The 17,099-nt window shown below is 37.8% G+C and overlaps 1 protein-coding gene across 1 annotated transcript; it reads left to right on the top strand.

The window, feature by feature from the left end:
- Nucleotides 1–2,862: 2,862 nt before the first annotated feature.
- On the top strand, nucleotides 2,863–16,864 carry LOC129257834 (meiosis-specific nuclear structural protein 1-like). Its single transcript, XM_054896245.2, has 8 exons — nucleotides 2,863–3,389; nucleotides 7,003–7,224; nucleotides 8,128–8,358; nucleotides 9,160–9,389; nucleotides 10,085–10,301; nucleotides 11,372–11,602; nucleotides 13,142–13,402; nucleotides 13,805–16,864. Exons 1-8 carry the CDS (start codon nucleotides 3,387–3,389, stop codon nucleotides 13,907–13,909), a joined length of 1,500 nt encoding a protein of 499 aa, XP_054752220.2. The 5' UTR covers nucleotides 2,863–3,386; the 3' UTR covers nucleotides 13,910–16,864.
- Nucleotides 16,865–17,099: the final 235 nt, after the last annotated feature.

Genomic DNA, 17,099 nt, shown 5'->3' with positions numbered 1-17,099 from the left:
CATTTATAAGTGGTATCTTAGCTAAACGAATGCGATCCCCGGTCTTCGGTCTTCGTTTTCCAGACACCCAACAACGGGTTTGGAAAACGAAGATCGAAGACCGGGGACCCGTGCATTGTCAATGGGAGAACATGTGTCGGGGTAAGGTCCAAAGTCCATTCTAACCCGCGCACGTGTTTTGTACACACTTTGCACTGCTTTGTACACACTTCGGGCGTGAACTACAAACGCTTTCACACGAGTGTGATATGAGTCCCCGGTCTTCGGTCTTCGTTTTCCAGACACCCATCGGGGGGGCAGAGGCGTCGATCCTGGGGGGGGGGGGGCAATCGCCCCACCAATGAAAATATTTGGGGGGCAATCATATCGTTTTGCCCCCTCCCCCCAATAATTTCGCATGAGCAAAAATAAAATAAGATTGTAATGTTACGAAGAAATCAGCAATCAAGATTGAGATACACAACTCGTTCTTTATTAAAAACGTCCATTAAACTCAATTTTTTCGCATCGAAATATCCAAACTTTCAGCTCACGCTTCGCGCTCGCATCTGTTGTTGTTTTAGATACCTATCCTTATCATTGGTACCAAAAATGCTTAGAATATCAAGCTTTCAGGTCAATTCCTAAAAATAGTCCTTAAATGCCCCTTTTTCTGGTCCGAATATCAAAAATTTTCAGCTTGCGCTTTGCACTCGCATCATTTGTTTAATGAAATACGTATGGTCTTAATAGATTCTTAAAAACAAGCCTTAGAATGCCCCTCTTCAGGTATGAATTTCAAAAATTTTCAGCTCGCGCTTCGCGCTCGCAATATCTGATTAGTTAGATACGAATGGTCTTAGCGAATTCTTAAAAACAAGCCTTAGAATGCCCCTCTTCATGTCTGAATTTAAAAAATTCATTCAGCTCGCGATATGCATACCATGTTCATGATTACAATGACTACAATAATTAAAGTGCTTCATGTGTTTCGTTGTATTTGTAACAAAATCAGCACTATGGTGAGATTATGAGATATGTATGCTCTTCATGAATTCCTAAAAGAAATAGTCCTTAGAATAACCCTGTTTGGGGTCAATATATATATACAAATATTTCAGCACGCGCTTCGCGCTCGCATTGTTTGTAGTTAGACAAGTATATCATGATTACAAAAATTTGCTTATAATATCCCTTTTTGCTTATAATATTCCCTTTCTTTTGAATTTGAACTAGAAAATCAGCACTCGTAGTGCACTATGCAAGCACTGTAAGTGCTAAATTAGCACTTCATTTTTTACAGTGTATATATATATATAAGTTGATTCATGATGTTGCCCCCCCCCCCCCAATCTGAAAAATATATCGACGCCTCTGTCGGGGGGTCGATTAATTGAACCACCTAAATATAGGACATATTTCCATATTATGAATGACTGATGCTCATGTACAGTGGCCTGCTGTATTTCAAACAAATTTGACTGTAAATATTAATGGCAGTAGGTAAAGAAGTACAACTCTCATTATTCAGAATGAATGATTGCATGAATGAATGAATGAAAGTACATTTTATTCCAACTATAAATAGCATTAATACATTTTGAAGAACTTGAACAAAACATTGGAGGTAGCAACTTGTGATGAGTGCACTGTGACATAAACAATAAATACACACTCTTAAAACAATTCATTCAAATTGACTAGACAAGTAGTCAGCTGGGAGCAACTGATATGCTAGTCGAATTTCTGACATAAAGGAATAACTGTGTTCTAATAAAGTACCACTAGAAAATAGTCAAATATGACTAGAATAACGGTTGCACCCAGCTGACCCTATTAACTAGTCATATTTAACTTGTGTTCAGAGTGCATACTAGTACATGAAAAAAATATCTAAACAAATACATAACAAAACAATTTAAGTTTTTATTAAATTTACAAAATACAAATCAAACATAGGACCCTATACATCATAAACAAATACAAATCAAATTTGATTACAATGATTACAAATCAACTATAAATTACAAAACATTTGTAAAATAGTTTTAACAAAATCTTATATGGAAATGAGGAAATGGACATCAGTTTACATCAAATGTTCATTTTTTTTCTTGCCTTGGTCAAGTTTGGTGATAACAAAGCTCCAGTGATTAAATCATTAATAAACTGATCAGATGTTCCATGAGAAATAAAAAAATGTGTTCAGAGGGAAATGAAAACTTATTCAAAATAAATATTTTGAGCGTGTGACCGTTGGTCCCTTCTTCTTCTTTTTTTTTTTTTAATATTCTCCCTTTAAAAAAACTTAGGCCTGATCGATGAAGACCATTTTTTTACTTCGATGCTGAGGACCTCTTTAGGTGCCATGAGCCTAATTACATCAGGAGGGCTAAAGATATTTGTTCGACCCAACCCCATGACAAAAATGTATGAATATGATTCAAAATCTAACACTGATTCTAGAAATGGTAACTACTGAACTTCCTTTGCCCAAATTGGGAAGATATATCAATGATTTGGCACTATTTTTTTTACTGGCGGAAGAATTGGAGCTATTTTACTGTTTCAGTTGATGAATTTGATCCCATCATAGTTATCTTCATAAATGGCGATTTATTTTTAAAATGAGCTGGCTACGATACCCTTCTCTGGTCAGATATGGAATGTCAGATATATATCCTATCCAAAGGTAGTAAACATTCGACCCTCTAATTTCACATTTATTTTTTATGAATTTTTGTTAAGTGCCATTTTAACACACAAGTCTATGGGGAATGTTTTACGCGCGTGAGACATTTAGAGAGAAAACCTGTGTTCGCTATTAACACAAGATGGCGCTGGACTTCAAATTTTCGCCGACAGTAGTATCTCGGCGTTCGCGAGATCAGCCGCTGTCTTGACGACACACAACAGGTTTCGCGATCGCGAGCGTGCAATTTCAATGCAAATGCAAAACTCCAATGACTGATGACGTGAATGAAGGGAGATTGTGTTGTTGTTGCTGATCAGTTTTTGCTGCCATTTTCCAGAAAGAAATGAACTCTTTAATTCTTATTGGAGGTGCAAGAGATATCTGACAAGACAAGACCTATCCAAATTGAAAAGAAACAACTGATGATTGGAAGCAGTAAATTTATTTGTTCGAGTCAAGCAAGAAAGATAAGATTAAGATTAAGAAGAAAGGTTTGAAATAATTTGAATGAAGAACTAGGATTCTGTGACTCCAGAATCCTCTCATTTGTCAACACAGTGACATTGTCGTCAGCCATCAGAAAAGGGAAACCCAGTAAAGACTCTACCAAGGTCCAAGCCTCAAGCCAGGACAGCTGACTATAAATAATTTACGCCTAGCCTAACACTTAAGACTTTATACAGAAGACAGTCAAGAGGTCATCAAGTTCAACATGGTGAGACTCGCTAACGTTACCGTACTTTAGTTAACTTAGAATTAGATTGAATGAGTGGTTGAAGTTTAAATTACTTTTTTGGTCACCTTATTTGTGGACCCATTGTCATGAACAGGTCAGGGGTTCATTCTGGGGGACCGATGCGTTGTCAGGACATTTGATTAGTATGGTAGTGGATCGTATTACCGAACACTTTTCATGAATTCAATCATATAAAATACATTATTCTCATGAAATTCACCAAACTTTCACCATAAATACACAATTACGGTACCTAGTCAAAATATAAATATGTAGAAATTTTGCCGAAATCGTTTTTCCTTTTTACGATATAAGCTTCCAATCGGACCCCTCTTCGCATGTGAAATATTTTGGTCACTTGAAAAAGGTATCGTATTACCGAACGTGTGTTTTCTATGGGAAAAGTTGAGAAAACTACAAAATCACTGATGAGCTATTTTGACCATATTTTATTATTTTTAGAATATTAAGACTTTGAAAATGTGTTTTTGACCATTTTTCATCATCTTTCTATTCAAGTTCTCTTTGGAAGGATGTCGTAAAATTTTGAGCGTATGAAATTATTTTCTGATGCGTATGATGCACGCGTTCGGTAATACAAGGCCGGTCGGTAATACAATCACTCACTATAAACCCCAGCCCGGGGGGGGGGGGGCACTCGACCAAAAAAGTAGTGCCATTAGTGGGTATGTGCCACGGGCGAGACAAAAAACGGGGGCCTTGGCTTGGAGCGGGATTATTGTAAAAAGGCGGGTCCTCGGAACGGGCTTCGTAACGACAAATGTGTGTGAAACGGGGTCCTTGGAACGGGTCGCCTGCGTATTCATCCCGATGGAACGGGCATACGTGCATGTAGACAGCTGGCATCCGTCTGTTTCGAGGAGTTTTTTTTCATTTTTTATTTTTTTAATTTCTCCTCGTACACAGACGGCTCGCTATCTTGCAGCCACCATTAGGGGACTTACAATGCAAAATCCCCCCGTCGCGGCTCTTCAATTTTTGTCTTTAATGAATCAAACTTTTGAAAATTAACGCGACCCAAATGCAAATTAATATTTCCTCTTGGCATTAATTGCCAAAAAACGGGGAAAAAATCAAGTTAAAAGGAACAAAAACAGTGACTTACCTCGGTGTCGCGCAACTTCACTTTCCTGTTTTATCCAAACTTAATACATAAACATATGGCCATTGAGTCCCCTGTACAGATCGCGCTAGAACTTCGGTCTCTGTATTTGGTGAGTGAAGCCAACAGAGTTCAGCTGAACAACCAACATAACAGAGACCAAAGCTTTTGGTCTAACGTGCATGCAGCTAGCCCGACGGCACGGGCGCCGGGTGCGCTAGCGCAGAGGCGATGGTCAGACATCGCTTTGCGGCCGCTTTTCACCAAAATTGCGGCTCATTGTAGCAGATCAATACGGCCGGAACGGCGTAACGGAAAATTTGCGAAGCTTTGGAGCGGATTTCTTTCTTCTTTTTCCTCGATAAGAAGAAAATGCTATGCCTTGGAACGGAAATTTGAGTGTAAAAATGGGGGTCCCCTCCGCGGCACATACCCACTATGCATTGTATACTGAGTGCCCCCCCGGGCCCCAGCCCATGTGCACTTAGATTAGGGGGGAGAGCAGTGAGAAGAGAAAGACGGAAATTGTTTTGCTTTTGGTTCATGGAATATTCTGCAAAATGTGAAATGGGGTGATTAACATAGGCAGGGTACTACAAAAGCACTTGCCCGATTGCCCGGGGCAAGTAAAAGTTAGAGTCGGGCAAGTGTTTTGAAGTAAAGACCAAAACTACTTGCCCGAATTGGGCAAGCAAAATTCACACAGTAAAAAGCGAAATTCTCACAGTAGAATGACCAAAATTAGGGTCAATATGATATGATATTGACCCTAATTTTGGTTATGGCAGGCAAAATAAAATCACTTTGGAAAAAGAAATGCAATAACAAGGTAGATCAGTTCATATAAAAGAGAGAAAAATAAATTTCTGGGCAAGTATATTCCAACTATTTAAAAATGTACTTGCCCGACCGGGCAAGCGCTTCTAAAAAGTTATGTAGCACCCTGATAGGGGCTGGGGAATCGGCGGCAAGGTAGATCTATATGAACTCCCATGTTTACCGGGAGTCTAACTTACAGCCCTTTGTTTAAAGGTCAAGTCCACCCCAGAAAAATGTTGATTTGAATAAATAGAGAAAAATCAAACGAGCATAACACTGAAAATTTCATAAAAAATCGGATGTATGGCAAGTTCCCCCAAGTCTGCGCGGTCCCCCATGTCTGCGCACACACGTATCTGCGCGATTCTAGTAAAAGAAGATACGCAACGAACATAAACTTTACACAGCCAACACATAGACAGATTTTCATTAAAAATTCCGACTCAAAATTGTGGGGAAAAAATGAATTATGGGCATTTCATGTGACGGCCTCAAATTGCAGCATTTCTCATCAAAATACCCGAATCGTGTGCGACCCAGGACCAAAATCCAATTAAAGCCAGTTGGATTTCCAACTGGTTTCAATTGGTTTTAACTGGAATTTAACAATTTCCAGTTGAAACCAATTGATACCAGTTGGGCAACTGGAAATCCTAAACTGGAACCAGTTGGGTAACTGGAAATGACTTAATGAATGGGTGCGCAGACATGGGGTACCATTTTTTTTTTCAGTCTGAAAATGACTGCCCGAGGTTTTTTCCAAGAAAATCATATATTTCTTTCAAATATCTATGAGATATTTGGTACACTTACTCATAATAATATAAGGAACATTATTTACTGAAAGATTTTGTGAAATAAAAGGAAATTCATGTAAAATTATAACTCAAATAGTTAGGTGCGCAGACTTGGGGACCACCATAATAAAACGAGAAAGTTATGACATTGTAAAGTTTCGTTTATTTTTCACAAAACAGTGATATGCACATCTCAGTGACATGCAAATAAGCCAGTTGATGATGGCCCTCACTATTTTTTTTAATTTTTTTTTTGAATTATACAATATTTAATTTTTTACCGATTTGACGATAAGCCATAAGGACCAACATGATTGAACCATATATATAGTATTAAACAATGCTAATTTCACATTGTTCAGGGAGGAATTAATCGTTGTATCACAGGACAACCGAACAAATTTGAATATTTCATTTAAAGAATACAAAAGAAGTACTGAGTGAGTGATGTCATCAGTCTCCTCATGTGCATACTGACAAGGATGTGCATACAACTGTTTTGTGAAATTAAGTGAAATTTTAAAATGTCATAACTTTCTTATTTCACATCCGATTTTGATGAAATTTTCAGTGTTACGTTTGGTGGATTTTTCTCTTTTTATTCAAATAAACTTTTTGTTGGGGTGGACTTGTCCTTTATTTTGATAAATTATTAGAAAGATAAGAAGAAGAGAAGAGAGCTTGGGAGACAATCTAAAAAAAACAAAATTTCAAGATGTAGGCCTAGATTCTAGTATTATATTGGAACATTAAAAGAAAATTGATAAACACCTTATTATTTGATAGGAACTAGACTTACTATGGAGCTATGTAGTCTACATTAATTCACTATTTCACATGTTCACCTCTGCAGACGACTGTCAGGAGACAGAACTTGACGCACGCAACTCAAGAGCGCATGATGGTGCAGGCCAGACAAAAGGAAGATGCCAGGGAGGACCACCTGAAAAGACTCGGCAAAGAGAAAATATTAGAAGCAAACATGGCCAGCGAGGAGAAGGTGGAGAACAAGAGATATATAAGGAGGCTCCAACAGGAAGAAATGGAAAGGAACATGGCAGAATCTATTCAAAAGGTAAGATTAGAATGAACATCTAGGGGTCCATTTCATAAAATTTGTTATGATAACAAATTTACAATTACAGTCAAAAGCTACTGAAATCCTTCAATCTGATTGGCTGATAGTAAATTTGGTATATAAATTGTGCACTTGTAATTATATCAAGTCTTTGTATTTCATAATTTGGAGCTTAAAATGAAAACTGGTTTAATGGTGAGATGACAATAGGCTAGGGGTAGGGAGAAAAAATATAGTAGGGCCTACAAGTCGTACATGTATATAAAAATCATTAGAGAAATAAATGACAGTGTAAACATGGAAAACTTCTTTTATTGATTTTCTGTGATTACTCAAAAAAATTCTTAAAGTATAAATATCAGGCTAGCAGATAAAGAGGCACAAGATCTAAAGATTTTCTCTGATGATCAAGTTTGAAGAAGATTTGCCAGCAATATTAAAAAAAATGTATAATCTGAAAGATATCAGGGAAATTTGATATTAAGCGTAAGTAGTCCAACACAGTGGAAGATTTCAAGTCTGGTGTTGGCGTTGGTGTTGGTTTTGGAATTAGGATTGCTTCCCCTATATGTAGCTCCAATAAAACTGATCCAGATCACACTATTGACATCTCAACAACTAGTGAGAGACTTTTCAGGACCATTTTGAACATTTTATGTTTGGTGTTATGCTCGTGTTAATATTGACCTAACACCAACACCAAAAGGTCAACACTGAACTTGAAATCAAGCATTGAGTAGTTTTGCATTAACATCAACCAAGGCAAAGGCACTTTGTGAAATATAATACCATACCAAATCTCCTGCGATGTACATGTATCTTGTTGAAGGGCTTAATGATTTACCCTAGAGCCGTGATAGCAATAAACCTGTAAATCATGTTCTTTTCTCCCTCTCTCAGTCTCAGCAAGAGAGGATCCAGAGGGAGCAACAGATGGAGCAGGAGGAGCGTTTAGCCAACAAGCTCCAGCAGCTGAAGGTGGACAGCCAACGCAAGGAGAAGGTTCGCCAGCAGATCAGGGAGAACAGTCTGGAGCTCAGGGAGCTGGAGCAGAAGCTGAGGGCCGGTTACATGAACCGGGAAAGGGCAGCGCAGATTGCGGAGAAAGAGGCCAGCAAATATGATAAGACGGTGAGTGAAATCTAATTGGTGTGTCTGGCTGCATACTTTGAGCAACTGATAGAGTACATTTCAAGTTAAATGTGAAATGGGTGTTAGTGGTTCAAAATTTCATTGAATTATCACTAGCCCAACAGATTGTGGTACATGTACAGCTTGGCATATAAATTATCAGGCCGCTTTCCTAATAATCTCCCCTAGGGTATGGTCTAATTGTTTCACAAGCTGTACATGTACATGCAAGTTAAACAGAAATAAACACTACTAATTAAACAGGGTGTGCTGATTTGCCCTGTGTAACACTAAGTATAAATTGTTTTGTTATGATGATGATGATCAGTAATGATAGAATCATACTTTTGTGTTTCGCTGATATCACAATGATATCTCTAAGGGCTCCGCAGATATTCTTGTTACTACCTCCATCATGAGATTCTGAAGTCGCAAGTTGTCAATGATTGCAACACCTTATTGCTAAACAGTATGTATTAATGCTTTTATATTGTTCTTGATGCAGATCGGAAGTGTGTCTCTATTAGCGCTCTTCAGATATATCATTACCCTTTGTCATCAGATTCAAATGTGCAATCGTTGCAGCACTCCATTATCGTTAATCTGGGGGGCGTTTCATGAAAGGACTTGTCAGACGTTTTATCCGACAAGTCCCATTTTATCCGACAGTTACCATAGTAACAGTACCTCTCAGCCAATCAACATCAGAGAAAGATGTCAGATCTGACAACTTGTCGGATGAAAATGTTGATGAAACACTCCCCTGTACATATATTATCGCTTTACCTTTGAAATCACCAGGCAAGAGACGCGGACATCGCTCGTCTGATGATGGAGGAGTCCTCCCGCGCCGAGGCCGAGGATCAGCGCAAGCTGGTGGAGAAGTACCAGGAGAGCGTGCGTTACCAGCAGGAGCTGGAGAAACAGCTGGAGGAGCAGGAGAAGAAGAAACAGGAGGCCTATGAGGAGTTCTTGAAGGAGAAGCTCATGATAGATGAGATCGTCCGGAAGATCCACGAGGAGGATGAAAGGTACTTGTTCACTTTCTCCTTAAAAAGTCGAAGATTTAACAGTTAAGAGTAATAAAAAAAAGAAGGCAAGCCACTATTTTGCCTTTTGTAGAATACTGATTCTTTTTAATATTCCTTGATATTGTTTGAGACAGATTTGGGGGGTATTTCTGAAGAGTATGCAATTTTGGTAATTTTAAGGGCAATTAGGGCTGTTTTATTTCTTTGAGGTGAATTTGCCCATAGCCCTTATGTATTTCTGATGCTGGCATTTAATCTACCTTTTTTTGGAATGGCAGATGTAATGAGAAAACAAGACAAATTTGAATAATAATATACCTTTCATTACAGGGGACACGTACCCATAGCTAACTCCTACTAGCCTCTTCATGATTCTCGCTGAAGATTGATTTATTTATTTATGCTATTTTTTTTAGGGGGGGATGGGCTGAACCAGTTTTAAATTTCTAATCAAAGAGAAGTCAGATCCTTTTTGTTTCAGCACTGTCATGGTTTTGTAATCTGTAGACTTGATGTGTTATTCATTAGTCCACATTACCAGACCCCCCCCCCCCTCCCCCCACAGAGAGCCTTCGGTGTTCATTTTCCTGGTTACATATTTATAAGCAATCATGCGTTATGGGCAATCTTGGAAGAAAAAAAAAACTAGCATATGAGCGCTGACATTCCGCTAATCATAATTAACCCATATATAGAGAGAGGGAAATCTACCTTGAGAAGCAGCATGCCACCAAGCGCTACATCGATGAGGATGCCGTTGCCCGACAGAAGTGGAAGGACCTGGAGAAGCAGAAGATGGAGCGAGAAAACATGGAGATCCTGGCGTTTGCCACCCTCCAGCAGCAAAGGGAAGAGGACAGAATGGAGAACAAGAGAATGCAGGAGGAGGCCAAGGCGTCCGTTCAGAAGAATGTAAGTCTGGTTTATCCATCAACACCTGGGGGGGGGGGCGTTTCATAAAGTTGTTTGTAAGTTGAGAGTGACTTTACGAGCGACCGGGAATCCTTTTTCGTGGTAAATGATATTCACCATTTTAATGATCATCGGTGATTATTTGGCGCGTAAGAAAGGTTCACCGATCATTCTTAAAGTCGCTCTTAACTTACAAACAACTTTATGAAAAGCTTTATGAAACACCCACCTACCATTTTGCAATCGATTCACACAGAAAATTTTTCATCGAAGATAAATCTGCCATCAGTAAATGCCACATTGGTACAAGTGCTCAACAGTCGACCAAAATCAAGATTCTTTTTCCTCTAAGACCTAAATTTTGCTTGATAGGACTGGGTTTTTTTTTTTTTTCAAGAAATTGTTAGAAATTATTCACAATGGCCCGTATTCTGAAGTCAGGGCTAACTTAGACCATGGTCTAACTCTGTGCTAAAATTATGGGGAGCCAAAAAATACTGTTTATATTGTATATTTCTTATGTTAACTGTTTTGTTTGTTTTTGCCTTCATAACGAAGAAAAATACTTCAGTTATCCCAGACAATTATGAAAAATTTGAGTGTCAAATAAGTTAATAAATTGGATGTGTACTGTTAGGGATTTGTGCCCCAGTTGGCTATCTAGATTTAAACCTCAACTATAAGCCCGGGTTCGATTGAAACCTGACTTCAGAATATTTGCCAATGTATTAGACTGATTTAAGTTTTATCAGCTTCTTTTATTGGTGTGCAATATTGGTAGGCATTGACATTAATTAATTGGATTAATGTTTAAATGTCCAGTCCGTCCATCCCAGAAAAAAAGTTGTTATTGATAAATAAAGATAAATTGAACAGGCATAACACTCAATTTGATCAAAGTCTGCTGTAGAATAAGAAAGTATATGTGGCATTTCAAAGTTTTCACATATTTTCACAAAACAGTTCTATGCACAACACAGTGATATAGGGAACTGAGGGGGCCAAAGAAGTCACACATTCACCATTTGTTGTGTATTTCACATTGATCTTCTCTCTCCGTCTTCTTGCAGCTGAGCGAGGAGATTGCCAGGAAGCGCGCCATGGAGGAGGAGATGGAGCGGGTCCGGGACGAACTCTACCACGAGGAGCAGGAGGAGGCGGTCCGTCAGAAGGAGCTGGCGGAGATCGAGAGGCAGATCCGCCAGAGGCTGGAGCTCCAGAAGACCTACCAGGAGCAGCTCCGGCTCAAGAGGATGCGGAGGCAGGCTGAGCTAGAAGAGGAGGAGGAGTTCAAGCGACAGGTAATGTCAATGTTACTCTCTCGCGTGATTCAAGTTTCTTAACATCAAGATTTCAAACATCTATGTTCTGTAATACGCAGAGGCGTGTATAACTCAGTATAGATCAGTCGGTAGAGCAGGGTACTTTGAATCCTACTTGATAAGCTATTGCCCTAAAGTAAGCCAATTATCCTCATAACCGGGTTGCTCTGAGAAGGTCTTAAGCCTTTGGTCCTCTGGTTGGTTGGTTGCCTGCTTTCAATCATTCATGCTTTTTCTTAGCGATTGGGTAAAAAAAAGTCATCACCAAGCATATATTACTTTTGGGTGGGGGGTGGTGAATGTTAGCATGAGTTTGTATGCCTTCTCTTGAGTTTTTGGAAACTTTTCAAACTATTGAATTGAAATTGAAGTTGAATATGCATTTTTATATTCTTTTATTTCTTTTAATAAATCTTAGCATGACACCACGTACCATCTTCCGATTGAGTTTTTGAAAATGTCAAATTGTGAGCTGCATGACCGTTCATGCTATCGGCAAATCCCATAGAAACATTGCACTGTTTGTCTGGTTTTCCTTCCCCTTTCCTTTTGAGGCCTTTATCAATTTCAAGCTCTAAGCTTAAGATGGAGGTCTCCCACATTTCAAAATGTATTATGCCGATATATGTATATATATATTTTTTTCTGCTATTTGTTTTGATAATTAAAAAAAAGAAAATTTATCAGGTATAAATATATTTCAATTAGATTGTTAGAATGTATGTATGCATATGTTTAATATTCATTATGTCATTTGCGTATTGTTATGTTATGCTAAGAAAAAATGATTACACTTGTATGTACTTTTGTTATTGGAATGTGGAAATGAATAAATCAAATCAAATAAAGCCCTGGTAGTGACTATGACATTCATGTTATTAACGCAGCTGGATGATGCACAGTCGTCGGTGCGGCCGTCATCGTCGTGTCTTGAAAGAGTTACGGTGTTTGGGATTCATTAGATTTCGGCATAAATTTCATTTGTTATTTAGCACTTTGTTGTCAAATATCAAAGATTAATAGAGCTATGTACTTTTGATAATCGAATGTCTCAAGTCGGTAATCAAAATCTGGTGAAACGTTCGATTGGTGTAAATAGTAGTATACAGTTGCCGATTGTTGGTAAACTGATCGAAAGGATCGTTTATCCCCACACGTAACGTCTAATATCTTGCAATGCATTTCCTGGTGATCATTATTGGTGGTATTCAGTCATAAACCTTCATAGTCTTTGCTTTTTGTTCACCACCAGAAAATACTTACATGCCACAGAATTTTTGCCAGTTATTTACCGTAATCAAGTTGTCAAATCCTCAGTCTTTTTAAAGGATTCCATTTTAGACAATCCATGTTGTCATCTGCACACAATCATTTATTAAATCTATTAATCAAGACAATTTTGTTTACTACATTGCTTTCAGAGAAGATAAGTAAAGCAAGTTGAACTAACATTGACATCCTGCATCAAAGTCTCTCTTTGTACCTATCACACCTTATAAACTATGTTTTTTTGTTCAGATGCTGGCTAAGTTTGAGGAAGACGACCGCATCGAGCAGATGAACGCTCAGCGTCGACGAATGAAACAGCAGGAGCACAAGCGCCGCGTGGAAGAGCTCCTCAGAGACCGCCGTGCCCAATTTGCGGCGGACAAGGAGCGGGAGAGGGCGGAGCGCGAGGAGGCGGAGAACCTGGAGAAGCTCCGCATGGAGATCATCGAGGAGGAGAGACAGAGGCTCCTGAAGGAGCACGCATCCAAGCTCCTGGGATTCCTGCCAAAGGTAAGCTCCTCATACAATGTATGTTGAGGGAGTCATTTGGCATTAAGGCCATCCAGGGGGTGTTTCACAGAGATTCAAATGTGATTACCGAAATCAGACTTTTCCTTATCAATGATCCAATTTCAAACACATTTATTAAGTCTTTTTTTCTATGTATATTTTTCTATTTGTTTTTGATATTTATTATAATATGATATTTTAATAATTTTTTATCATGATATATTACATTTCCATCCTCTTGTGTATGTATCTGAAAGCCACTGGAAGCTCAATTTCTTTGTATGCCTAGTTGCCTACATTTATGAAAAAATAAATCTTGGAATATTTTGTGATATTAAGCAAAAAAAATGTTGTTGACCTTTGCAAGTGATTGTTCTACCTCTTTTCTCTGTTTTCCTTCAGGGAGTTATCAGAGACGAGCATGACTTGGAGCTGTTTGACGATGATTTCAAGAGGAATTACAGCGGCCGACAGAGGGACATGCACAGTGCAGACGGCTGGGATTAAAAAATAACACACATCAATTTAAAATTAATGAGTACTAAAAAAAAACATGAATGAACTTGAGATTGGAACTTCTTTTGCTAATCTCCCAGATGAATGGAACGATCGATGTTCCAACTTGTGGTCAACGGTGATTAGAACAGAAACAGGTGCATTTAATTTGGGAAGGCTCCGATCGTGGATGCCCATTCCGTCCAGCTTGGTTAACTTGGGAAAGTTTTGTTTGTCTTTTGAGTATATTGAAAGTGAGTTGAATCAATCACTCACATGCGGAGGTAAAAAAAGAGCAGGTATGAAAATAAGATAAATATCAAACTCATTCTAATATCTTGACATTAGGACTTCTTCTTAATTCTGAGAGTGCTTCACGTACAATCCCGGACGCTCTTTCCGTCCAACTTGGTTAACTTGGGAAAGTTTTGTTTGTCTTTTGAGTATATTGAAAGTGAGTTGAATCAATCACTCACATGCGGAGGTAAAAAAAGAGCAGGTATGAAAATAACATAAATATCAAACTCATTCTAATATCTTGACATTAGGACTTCTTCTTAATTCTGAGAGTGCTTCACGTACAATCCCGGACGCTCTTTCCGTCCAACTTGGTTAACTTGGGAAAGTTTTGTTTGTCTTTTGAGTATATTGAAAGTGAGTTGAATCAATCACTCACATGTGGAGGTAAAAAAAGAGCAGGTATGAAAATAACATAAATATCAAACTCATTCTAATATCTCGACATTAGGACTGTTCTTAATTCTGAGAATGCTTCACGTACAATCCTGGACGCTCTTCCCGTCCGATTTGTTTAACTTACAGGAAGGCTTTGTTTTTCTTTGGAGTATATTGAAAGTGAGCTGAATTAATCCCTCACATGCTGAGGTAAAAATGATATGAATAGTCCATGGGGATATGAAAGACAAAAGTCATGCGTTGCGCACCACTTGAGTTCCGTATAAGTACTGCTTGAGGTAACACTAGCAAATATCAAAATATAAATAAGTCATAGTGATGCTATGGATAAAAGTAAAAGTCACGCTCCACTTGATTTCCATAGCAGGGTTATTATCAGTAATTTATAGTGGGACATTACATGGGTCAAGTTATGGTGGATTGAACGACCTTTCAGTTTGCATGGCATAATATGTCACTGCTAACCCCATTCTGCTTGAACTGAAAATCAAGATGGTGTACGGACGCCATACTTAAATGAGCTTATTTTCCAATATTGAGGTAAACTTCTAGTCTACAGATATATGGCTCATGTGTCATATTGCCTGAAATGGGGTTCCCTGGAATATATGAAATACTATCTACCCTCCAGAAAATATGGGTGTCTTGTTTCCTCTTATTTGTTCAATATTTCAACAATAAAATAGTCTCAAATATATAGATAGTTATGTACATATTGTATGGTATTGGAAAGGGGATGAGATTTTGATATTGGTTAATTGATTGTGGATTTTGTTAAAATATATATGTATATCTTTATTATGTTCAAATTAAGTGGAATTGTATTTTCTTTATAAACTTGTATTGTTGATGTAGACTCAACATTCCCTTATAGTTTCTGAATATAAGAGAAATTGATCTTGTTTTCTTCAGATTGATTTAAAGAAAATATCTTAAAAGGATTGATTTCTTAGATTTTAATAAGTATTTCTTTATGTTTGATATATAGTTGCCAACTGCCTGAAATGATTGGGCATACCTATTCGGGGTCTCGTAACACAAAGGTTAGCAATTGATCATACGCTTGATTTTCACAATTGATATTGCATTGTAGTCAATGCAATCTATCATCCAAGTTTCTTCTGCGATCATTGCTAAGCTTTGTGTTTACAATAGTCGGCATATCGTAAATGCTAGCACTAAGTGAAATCTGTTTGGGCTAGACACAAAAATCTTTTTTGACTAACACCTCACTGCGACAAAATCTAAAAATAATTGGCTCACTCTTTATGCATGTTTCTGTCTGAATTATTGTTGCACAATAGGTTATTTGCTACGGGGACAATGACTCTAGGCTTTATTTTGTCTTAAGATATAGGGTTATGGTTGCAAGATGGTTTTATTTTAGAGGTTTAGGGTTCGGTGAAGGATGGGTATAGTGTTAAATCCAGGGGTGATGTTGGTCATTCCATAAATTTGTGGACTTTACAGCTGAGCAATTGTTGCCAGAGCAAACGAAATGAAAACAGTTCCGAACCAGTTCAGCTGCAACTAATCACCCAAATCCCCACCATAAAAACTTCATGCTCAGTAATTCTTTGTAATAACGTTATAAGCTATTTGTTTTATATACATATGTACCTATGATTTTGTAATAGATAAAGAATTTATGAAAGTTTAAAAATCTAGCAATTTCTGTTATGTATGTTCTATTCTTATTCATGGGTAGCTCCGAGTATTATTATTATTTTTTTTGAAGGGGGGGGGGGTCTGATGCAGTCTTATTTCTCCTCGTTTTTTTTTTTTTTTTTAGAAAAATCGTAAGGGAGGAGCCGTGAACCCAGCCTCCTCTTATATATTACATATACATATGATTGAAGTTATTTTTTGCTAGGTTTGACTTGCGAAATCTATGAAAATGATAACCCAATACAAATTACCATTCATAGTAAACAGCAATATTTTTGGTGCCTCTTCAACATTGTGCTTATTCTTGAATGAATGTTCAGGCCATGAAAAGCCTGGAGCTAACACAATCTTATTAAAATATCTAGTTATAGACATATTGGAAAAATATAATTCATTAATCATGATGAAGGAATAGTGACAGATGAAGTCACATGTATCTGAAAATTAAACTAGTAGTATGTCCAACTGTTGGTGAATTTTTAGTGTAAGAATATTCTACTAATGCTTATAATAAGCATACAAATAATTTGAAAATATATGTAAATAATATTGCAGTAAGTACATTATGTAAATTTATGTTATTAAAGAAAAAGATAAAGTATATTCCTCTGTTTCTTTGTTCTTATTTTTGTCAGGAAAATGATTGTACAGTCCTCTGTATCTCCTTATTTTTGTCAAGAAAGTGATCGTAATGTCCGTCCCGAACAAAACCCTTGGGCCCGGATTTTGAAGACCAGTTTAGCCCTGGGTCCCGTCTTACACAGAGTTGCAATTGATCCAATCAACCACAACTATGGAAAGCCAGCACAGTCAACATACATTATGCATGTTCGTTCAA

The sequence above is a fragment of the Lytechinus pictus genome, chromosome 3, assembly GCF_037042905.1.
Source record: "Lytechinus pictus isolate F3 Inbred chromosome 3, Lp3.0, whole genome shotgun sequence".
Lineage (NCBI taxonomy): Eukaryota > Metazoa > Echinodermata > Echinoidea > Temnopleuroida > Toxopneustidae > Lytechinus > Lytechinus pictus.
The sequence above is the reverse complement of the archived record's forward strand: the minus strand, read 5'-3'. Positions and strand labels throughout refer to the sequence as shown.